The following is a 10,989-nucleotide window of genomic DNA, read 5'->3' as shown; positions in this document are numbered from 1 at the left end:
AATTCTACCACCTCTATTTTGGAACTTTACTGTTCATGTTTTCCAAGTTTCCCATTAGTAAAAAATTCAAAATTAAGTAACAATTTTGATACCTACCAGGACACTGTATTCAGATTGCTGATGTTATTACTTTAAATCACAATATACCTACCCTCTGTGGGTTCCCATTCATTTTCTGTCACATTACCCAGTTTTACATCAGTGAAATTTAAGGTATTAATTCCAATAAGGCAGTTTGAAGGTGTATGTTTGATTGGGAAAGGCAGAAATTTTTTCAAACATTATCGCCATCCTCAGATACCCAAGTGATGTGAACACATGAACAGTACCACGCAGTAAGAGCCACCTGCTACAATCAATCTTAAATGAAAATAGAGCACTTCTCCCACTTAAGAAGGCCTGGAAACAGTCCAAATCAAGATCTCCCTTTGGCTGATTTAAAGTGTGTGGGGAGAGATAAATTAGGAGTTTGGGATTAACATATACCCACTACTATATATAAAACAGATAACCAACAAGGACCTACTGTATAGCACAGGTAATTATATTCAGTATTTTTTAATAACCTATAAGGGAAAATAATCTGAAAAAAAAGATATATATGTATGTATAACTGAATCACTCTGCTGTACACCTGAAACTAACACAACATTGTAAATCAACTATACTCCAATTTAAAAAAAAAGGCAAACCAAGGCAGGGCAGTCAACCAGAGCCTTATGGTTCATGTGCCAAAAGCCTGCAATACTTATGTATCTTCACCTAATAAATGAAAGAGGATTTTTAAAAAGAGAAAGATTTTTTTGGTAAAAGTTTCAAGGTTTTTTTTGGTTAACCTTGATATATTTTATGATAATTCCATTCCTCCAGGAGAAACACTACCATGTTGGCACAAATGTCCACCTCAAACAGAACAATGAGAGCTCTAAGATAAAAGTCTCCCGTTTTTTTTTTTTTTTTCAGTGACCTTTTACATGTCAAAGCACAGAATCTCTTAGTTTTGAGTACAAAATAATGGCCAGAGTAGGAATATATTTTAAAAGCTCCTTTTTGCTGCTATCAATTTTGAAACTCTAAGTGGAGTCGAGATTTCTGTGACGTGTTCCAGCCTGTTGAAGTCATGGGTCTCTTACTGGTTTGCCCTGATGACCTAAAATTACCAGCTTCACCTCACACTGACCTTGTTCGCGCTGTTAAAAAAATCATTTGCCTTTTTTAACCAGGTTTTCCTTTCCACCATGAGCCGACCAAATTCCTCTTGAAGCCAATTCAGTTTCTGGTTAGACAGCTGTAGGTGTTCTTTCTCCACATACTCCTTGGACAGCAGAATCCCCAGTGCCTCACGCTTCAGCTTCTCCACTGCGGAATTCCATTCCTACAAGAGATCACTCTTCAGTTTATTTTACACATCCTCCCCTCTGGAATCTCTGGTAAGACTCAGAGGACATTTACATGTGTTGAATGTATCAGCAACCTGTCATTATTTTCAAATCATAAAGGAGTCAATGCTACATTCCAGGTTTGAGTAACGAGACGTAGGTAAAAAAAAGAAAGGGACACAGAAAAGAGTTTAAAAAGGGAGAGGGGATGATAGTAGAAAGGGGCAGGTCAACTGGGATGTGTCTGGTTGCCCTGAATTCAGGTCACTTGCCATTTCCCTTAACAATACCTGAAAATATACCCAAAATATGGTCATCAGTGTTTTTCAATCTCTAACTCATTTTTACCTATTTTTATTCATTTAAGTATAAAAACATTGCTCTCCCACAATTTATTCTCACTGGCAATGTGGGCAAATATGCACAAGAAAGGAAGGGAAATCTCATAGTATATGGTTGTTTGTGCATCTGCCTACACTTAGAACTGGAATTAAGACCTGTTACTCTGCACAAAGTTAATAGCTGTTATTGTGCAGTATTCTCTCCATCCTGACCCCAGTTTCACCTCTCAATGTTTCACTATTAACGATTTATAAACATTTCAACAAAGGAAAAGAGGTAGGTTTTTACTTTCTATTGCATGAGGGTGAAAAACAGTAAATAGAGAAGAAAGAAAATAATAAGAGTTGAAGTAAATCAAACATATTAACATTAAATTTATTTGAAGGGAAATTCAAATTTCTTGCAAAAGAACTGAAGACAGATCTAGTTTCATAAAATAATGCTTATCTCTAACATAGGAGTCTTGTTAGCAAATTTTCTGGTACCCATCTTAGCTGAGACTGAGCAGTGAGCATATGCTGTTTGTTAAAGCATCAGAAATTTATCACCAAATTTAAAAAATCACAGTCTGACTCCATCCTGGCTTGCTCCCCAGTGCAAAGTGTCCTATTATTAAGTTACATTTGTTACATTATATTGTATAAAATAATACAATTTTAGTGCAATTTACCGCTATCATTTCCATTCATTTATTTCACAAGACAACTAAATACTGTGTACCTGGGACCATGCTGGGATAGATGTCTTGGGGAATATAAAGAAAGAATAAAATATAGTTCTTTTCTTTAACAATACATAAACTGCTATTTTATATAATTTTATATACACTGCATTATGAAGTGTATTAAATACATGCTGTTTCTACAAACACACAAATACACGTACATACACACAAAATGGTAGCATTTCAAATCACAGTCGGTAGATGCTGAAAATAGAAATTGTACATATTATTTTATGGACTTCATAGAATCTGTTCTAGTAATTGTGTAAGAGAAAAATATTTTCATCAATGGATGCAAGAATAAGTATGGTAGATTAAGGCATTGGCATTTTCTTGAGCACCAATTACGAGCTTATGTTTTGTAAGTAAAACCCTCACAAACTTAGGTTAGATGTTATTATTTTCCTAGTATTTACACAGGCTCAGAGGAGTATGTTATCCAAGGTTACATATCCAATACGTGGCAGAACTAGGACTATTCACAGGTTTGTATACAATGCTACATTCCAGGGAACTGAGGGTAGAGAGACTCCAGAATCTCCAAATTTCTCAGTGAGTGCAAAAGCAATACTCTTAGGCATGAAGATGGGCTACGTGAGTTCTCAAGATCCTTCATTTCTTAAAGAGCTATTTGTCCCCATTTAAGGACTGCTAATATGTGCCATGACATTATTTCGTAAAGCACTGTAAATATCCCTCCCACTTAAAAACCACTACTTTAACCTTATCGGGAAAAAGCAAATATTTCTAAAGCAGTTAGCATAATTTCTGGTATACATAATAGGCACTCACTAAATATTAGTCCCACTTGTCTTCCCGTCAGTTTTATCACGGTTCATTAGTGCCCCAAAATTTGTTCATTATTTATGGGAATTCCTGTTTCCCAGTTCTAAAATAACAATAGTGGAAGCCTTCTCCAAATGTACTGGTCAGTGTTATGTATTGATCAATAATATGAGATAAGCAAAATAAAGCAGGTTTCTTTACTGCAGTACTCCTTAGAATTTTTACTATGTTAACATGCACTGAGACTCCTAGAGGAAAACATGGTGTGAAACGTTTTGGACAAACTCCTTTGACCAAGAAACCATTTGTTTGCTAATCATCTCAGGGGACCAATGCTCCAGCTGGAACAATGCTGAGAAACACTACAGTTGTGGCTAAAAGGAGCTGAACCAGCTACAGGTTCATTTGCTTTCACAAGTCTTTGTTTCTTTTTTTGTTTTGTCCCAATCCCTCCAGCTACCCAGTTAGTCCGTTTCCTGTCTTTTGGATCCATTCTCTATTTTCTGTCTGTTAAGATCTGTGGGGCATTAATCCTCAATGAACTCAAGTAAGAAATGCTCAATATGTGAAGACATAGAGTAAAGCAGGTAATTCTTTCAAAAAATTGGCATTGACCAGAATCTTCTGTGCTCGTTAGAGGAAGAACACTTAAATATGGAGAAACTAGGGGAGGCCCAGAGAGCTGGGGGAAGGAAAGTGGAGAGGAGGTTAGGATATGGAGAGATAGGTTACAGCCATTACGTGCTCAGTCTGGACAAAACTAAACTCTACGGTGTTGGTATCTTAACTGTCTGCAAGAGCGTAAGGGTTGATTCTTCTTCCCGTATGCTAGCACTGTGCTAAATGCTTTACATATAGTATCTCACTTAATCTTCACCACACCCCTACAAGGTAGGAACTATTATTATCCTCATTTTACAGATGGGGTAACTGAGGCTCAGAAGGGTTAAGAACTTGCCCAAGGTCTCAACACTAGTAGGTGAAAGAGCCAGAACTCAAATTCAGGTAGTTTGACTCTAGAACCTGCTTTCTCAACCAGTATCCTGGCCTCAGCTCTGCAGAGAGGTGATAAACAGTGCTTTTTACACCACAGAAAGATTAAACACATTAACTTAGAATTACAGACGTGAAACTTCCATAAGGTCTGGATAAGACCTGAAACTGATAAAAGTCCTTATATGACCCTGGGATTTTCTGATTTGAAATTAGAAGCCTTATTATTTCTAAATAAACACAATGCCTTACATATATAACTGAGAATTTACAGCCAAACTCAAGCTATATTTTGCAACTGGACCAAAATAATAAAGTTCTTCTCTATGAATAAGAAGAGAAATACTTGTTCTCTAACAGAGTTCATAAATCTGCCTTTAGTATAAATATCGCAAACAACATTAAAGAGAGACTTCTGGAGTAGAGCCAAGTCTTTGAAAACCCACTGTAACCTTGTGCTTCATAATGTGTTATATAAAGTGGGCTGTGACCTTCCAAGGAAACTGTAAAGGACCATTTTGTGCCTCCTATCTTTTCTTATTCTCCATCTCCAGTCTTTTTAATTACATTTTCAAATGAACTCTGTGGGCAGTAGATGAAGCTAGGTCTACTCAATATTTCTATGCAATCTTCTCAGAAAATTGGTTCTGTTTTCTTTGGGCAATCTATAGGCAGTTTCTGATGCGCTTCCATACCGTTCTGATGACATATTTCCCCAGCCATTTTTCTTTGGGGATGCTTCGCCTATTTTATTTTTGAGACAAAACTTTCCAGAGTCATCTGAATCCAGCATGCTGTTTAAAACACTTAGTTGTCCGTGTTGTCCAGGCTGGAGGAGCCCAAGAGAGAAAATCTTGGTCCTTTTTCTCTAAGCCATTGCTGCCTGCCTGCTAAGTATTCAACCTCTGACTGGGTTTCAGTCACTTTGCAATAAAATATTTCCAGTACTTGTCCCCACCAGCAGAAAGCCAGACTGCCATTTCCTTGGCTTTTCAGTTTGACAGATGGACCTGTGTATCTCTGAGCCAATAAAGACGTGTGGCACTGTGTGTTCCTGGGCTCAGGGTGTGTCCACAGGTCACTTCATTACTTTCCTTCTTCACTCACAGTAGTAACCCTTTTAAATTGTACCTTTCAGTATTCCATTTGCCGAGGAAATGGAGCTTCTCTTGCATCCCTTGATTTTAAGGGTACTTTTAAGAGGATTAGCACTGATAGACAAGAAGGCGAAAACGGTTTCTTCTCCCCCCCACTTTTTTTTTTAACAGTCCCAGGTTAGCTTTTCAAATAAAATTATGGATTGGTATAAAAATTATCCAGCCATTCAATTTAAAAAATAAAAAAATATTAGCTACTCCAATGGAAAAGAAACAGAATACTCCCAATATGTTTAGTAAGCCTTTATTCACTTCCCTGATGAGGTGGATGGGGTGTGTTTAAATGACCCAGTACCACGTGGTAAATTATTTTCCTTATAAATTTGACTTCAGAATATAAATTTTAAGTGGGAGAAGATGGACAAGAAACAATAGGGAACATATTTATAAACTGCTACGAAACTATCAGTTGTGGAGATGACTGGCCCAAATCACATGTGGCAGAAGCATGTGTCTGGCTCACGTGTAGGACATGGCGGCTTTGGAGGACATCTCATTAGATATAGCTCATTTCTCGTTCAGTCTTTAAGTCTACAGTCCCATTTGGTTCAGCACCGAGGAGAATTAACTCACTGACAGCACATCATAGAATTTTACATGACTGCATTAACAGATGGGACAAACAAAATAAACCTGGCGCTTTTAATCAGAGAATATTTGAAAGTCTGCTTCGAGCAGAAAATTTTTGAGAAGAAATGTTTACGCTTTTGGAGAGTGGCAGTGAGCCCTTGAAAAGCTGAAAGTCTCTGATCATGCCGAGCTGGATGGCCAGCTGGGCCACAGTTACTTCTTGTGCTCCTTTCCCAGGCATTTCTCGCCGACATACATAAAAGCAAGGGTCATCTCACTCTTGGATGAGTACCGAGTTCAGTGTCCACAGGCCATCTGAACTCTGCCCTCACTGTGGTGCATTTCAGCAGAGACACAGACAGACTGCAAACAGGGAAGAACTGTGATTTTGTGTATCACCTAGAGATGAAAGAATTGGGGTGTTTCGCTTCCCGGCCATAAGGAAGAAATCATAGCTACTGAATCAAGGAGAGACTGTGGGCAAGAGCAGAGAAATGGAAATACACTTTTTACTCCAAACTTAGTAAGTGGCCTCCCGCAGGGCATTTTGCTTTCCTGAGCCTTACTTCTCTGCAGTGCAGAGTCACCACCATTTCACATATGCTTTGGCTTCTCTAGTGAATCAGATGTAAATTCAACGGTGAATTGGCTGTGCTTCAAATTCCTGGATTTCAGGCCCTACTAAAATTTGGGTTTTTAGCTATATTTTCCATAATTACCCTACTGGATTTGGGACCGACAGTTTACAGCAGAAATGACAGATGTCACCAAAGCAATCTTTGAATAATAGTTGCTGCTTTCTTTCTTCTCAGTCCATTCAAATATTCCAAAAGATGCAGGAAAAAACATGGCTTGGAAGCTTCTTGTTTCCTTTATTCTGTTCAGTGCTTGGCCACCAAGTGGAGCCTGTGGTTCAGGCACACCGAGCAGGGTGCTTGTTGCTAATACTGAAGCAAAAGGATGTGTGGCAGAATAAATTTTTTAAATCAAATAAAATCATAACAAATTACACTCATAAGCAAGTCTTCAAAATAACGTTTGGAGCAGAAATACATTTATTTCTTCCTCCTTGGTTCAACATAGTTTTTGGCTAAAAATTTAATTACACAGGAAGTCGGGAAGAAATTGTCCCAAGATTTGTGTTTTCTGAGAATCACTATTTGTTCTTTAGTGTCTTGCCCTTGTTTTTCTTAGATTTTTGTTCCTCTTAATCACATTTTCTTCAAGTTGATTAAGTAAGGAGTAGAGCCAGATTGGGGGCTATTGATGTTTCCAATTTTTAAATCAAAATTAATAAAGTCTAGCTGGCCAAATTATTTTCATCTAACACAATTTGCCTACAATCAGTGTGCCACTGGCTGACTAGGTGATTGCAGTTTATATTAATGTCATCAAAAGATTTACTTTTTAATTTTCTAGAGAATCTGTTGGAGATATCTTCAGGATCTCAACATGTAATTCAACCATGGGGAGAATTACTAGGTTTTGATGTTCACTTCTTATGAAGATTTCCCTAAGTCAAGCAGATTAAGTTGGGAAGGGGGTATCTGTATATCTTACCCATAAGGAACATCAGATATAGATTAGAACAATGACTTTTAGTTGTTATGTACAAGATCAATGTAAGAAAACCAATAACATTCCTAGATAGCAACAATAGCCAATTATCTTTTCTAATAAAGATCCCATTTATAAGGGCAATAAACATTATGAGGCAGTCATTTGTTCAACTATGTATTTGGCAGGTCTAGTCTATGCCAAGCATTCTTCTAAATACACCATCTAGGCCAGTGAATTTAGCTCCAGTGTTAGTGATGGTGGTGGTGCACCATGTATTTTATTTTGTTTATAAGCAATAAACATGGTAAATCAGTACATTGTCTGGTGAGTTTGAAGATGACCACACTGTAGAATAGAGACAAGTAGAGCAGGTTAGGGGACTCTCAGGTGCCACGCAGGGCGGGAGTTGTGTGCAGTATTAAATATGGTGGTCTGGGTAGGCTTTTTGAGTAGTGAGATTTGAGCAAAGATGGGCAGGAAGTGAGGGGACGAGCCAAGAGGATCTCTGGAGAAAGAACTTTCCAGGTTGAGGGCACAGCTAGAGTAAAGGCTCCCAGGTGGGAGTTTTCCTGCTGGGGTGGAGGAACAGCAAGGACACAGTGCGGTAGAGCTGAGTATGCCACGGAGGAAGCAGGGGGAGAAGCAGTAAGAGGGCCACGGTGGGGGCAGACTGGGAGGATCCAGAGGCAGGGCCTTGTAAACACTGAAGTCTTTTATTCTGAGAGAAGTGTGAAGCTGTTGGAAGGTCTGGGGCATAGGGTCTGACATAACTTAAAAAAACAAAACAAAAATAAAAGTACAGGGCTGTCGTTTGAGAATACTTTGCTGGTGGAGGGGTGCAGGGATGCATGCACAGTGATTCCTGAGGAGGCTACTGCAATTAGCCAGGAAAGATGGAGGTAGGTCATTCCCCAGGACAGCAGTGGAGGTCATGAGAAATGATAGGATATTCTGGATCTACTCAGATGACACAGCCCAGGTGATTTCCTATGAGTAAGAGGAAGAAGAATCAAGACTCTTTTCACCTGAGTAACTGGATGGATTGAGTTGCCCTTAACTGAGATATGAAGAACTAGGCAGAAGAGATTTTGAGTGGGAAGAAGAAGAATTCAGTTGCTGACATCCTCTTGAGCCTGTCTCTCTGGAAAGGCTGTGCATAAGCTCCTGAAGTCAGTACCCACCACCCACTTCTACACACACACACACACACACACACACACACACACACACACACACTCACACTCACACTCACACACACTCACAAACTGACATTCCATTAGCAAACACTCTCACAGATTCCTCCCAAATATGCCCTAAGCCTTTTAGACTGGAACAGTCTATTTAAAGCACTATGAAGAATAAAGGCTTCAAGTTGCCTATAAGGAAAATAAGATCCCAAAGCTAAAGTAGCAAGAAGAAACTAAATACCCAGGAGTTTCAAATACATTTTTAAATGCACAGACATGCGTGTAACATACACAGCCAGTGGTTCTTCTTGTTTCTGGAATGCAGAAGCAAAATGACTACAAAAGCCAGCTACCATGAGGTGATGCTGCACCTCAATCCCAGGTAGTAGGAGTGTCTCAAAGAAATGGTGTCAAGCCAGTAACATATTCAACACACTCAGTTTTCAAAAGTACTGCATAGTGATAGGTAAGAAGTGACAGTACTTTTCAAAATGTGAGGGTTCGGGTAAAACATACTGGTGACATCAAACAATTTCCCTTTACTGTTTCTTGTGATAACTCATACAAAGTGAGATGTGTCTAACCTTTTCTGATTACCCCCTAAAAGCCCCCTTGTGAGCAGTTCCTTTTTGTCTTTCTCAGTCTGGGTTCTCAGGGGCTTACTGAATATGTGAAGAAAAAACTTTAAGTCTCTTCATCACTTAGATGTGGAGTCTAAAAAAGTCAAACTCATAGAAACAGAGTAGAAAAGTGATTGCCAGGGACTGGGGGGTGGAGGAAATAAGGAGACATTGGTTGGAGAGTAAAAACTTTCATCTATGAGATGAATAAGTTCTGAGGATCTAATGTAAAACGTGGTGATTAGAGTTAACGCTGTACTATATAATTGAAATTACTAAGGGAATACACTGTACTATATAACTGAAATTTACATATCCACAAAGATAACTATGTGAGGTAATAGATGTGTTAATTAACTAGATGGAGGGAAATCCTTTCACAACATATACATATATGAAACCATTATGATAAACACTCCAAATAGCTTACAATTTTGTGTCAATTATACCTCAATAAAACTGAAAAAAGAAAAAGTTTAAATCTCTGGATTCATGATGCAGGGAATCCCTGTATACAACTACCAGCTTTACAAAGAATCCAAACAGCCTGCATCACCCTTTCTGTGCCTGTACTCCCCGTCAACACCCTGTTACCATCATGGGAGTGTGCAACTGTGCAGCTTCAGAAGAGAAAGTACCGTGGTGCTTTATCCTTAACAGCAGGTGCAACTCAGAGGCAGTGTTGGCTTTGGCCACTCTGCAGATCACTTTACTTTTCAACATTACCTGAAATTGCATTCTTGTGTTTGGGTTAATAAAACTTTCACTTCCAAAAATCGGCGGTGGGGTGGTGGAAAAGAAAAGAAAAAAGAAAAACAGAAGTCAAGGATGGTTAAGAAGTTGGCAGACATTCACACATTAGTGTGAATAGATTGCTTTCCTCTTAACACTTGAGAACTTCAGCATTGCGTCCACCATAACGAAATTTTGCCCATTATTTCTCTGTTGCCTCAGAATCCAGAGAGTTCCCATAGAACTGTGTTTAGTGTGTAGTCTCGATGATGACCATGCAGTAGACAGAGAGACGCATGACTTCCTAGCCAAACTGAATGTCACTTATGAACAGCAGTTTAGAAGTCCAGCCAGGGCTGACTCAGGGTAACATTTTGCTGCCAGGTTCCTGTCCAGTGGAGTCATCCACTGACCCAATTAACACTAGCTGCATTTAACTCATGTCCCAGACCCATCTACTGGGTGTTACGGGGAATCCAGAAATGAATACATCATGGCCCTTGTTTTTTAGAATTTCACAGCTGTGGGGAAATCAGACATGTGAATGACTGAAATGCTAGGAAGGCATTAATTGCTTTAACTGAGCAATAAGCAACACTCTAAGAAGGGAAAGACAAGTACTGGAGAGATCAACAACCATTTCAGAGAAGGAATCTGGACCAACGCTGAGCCTATAGATCATCAACTAAAATCACTCCCTAGGCTGAAGTAGATACACAGAGCTTTAGACAGACCCTCTCTGCCCAATGTACTGACCTCAAAATATTATCCAGACATCCTGAATGTGGGTGCTTTGTCTTGCTTCTTAGCCAGTTTCTGTCGGGTCCAATCTTGAACTACATACCAAATTCTGTCCACGGCTTCTGTTTCTGCTTAGATTTTCTGCCTCAGTTGCTAACACTTTGCCCTGACTTCTACTCCTCCCTCCTCCTTGGTAAC

The 10,989-nt window shown here is 39.1% G+C and overlaps 1 protein-coding gene across 1 annotated transcript in view; it reads right to left on the bottom strand.

The window, feature by feature from the left end:
* CCDC141 (coiled-coil domain containing 141) overlaps positions 1-10,989 on the bottom strand; it is a 212,240-nt gene that overhangs the window by 106,990 nt on the left and 94,261 nt on the right. The window contains exon 7 of the mRNA XM_027126979.1: positions 1,181-1,375. Coding sequence (XP_026982780.1) covers positions 1,181-1,375 — 195 coding nt within the window. The remainder of the gene's footprint in view (positions 1-1,180; positions 1,376-10,989) is intronic.

Source organism: Aethalodelphis obliquidens, unplaced genomic scaffold, assembly GCF_003676395.1.
Source record: "Aethalodelphis obliquidens isolate GAN/ISIS:26980383/991018 unplaced genomic scaffold, ASM367639v1 scaffold2, whole genome shotgun sequence".
NCBI lineage: Eukaryota > Metazoa > Chordata > Mammalia > Artiodactyla > Delphinidae > Aethalodelphis > Aethalodelphis obliquidens.
This window is presented reverse-complemented; position numbering and strand designations above follow the sequence as displayed.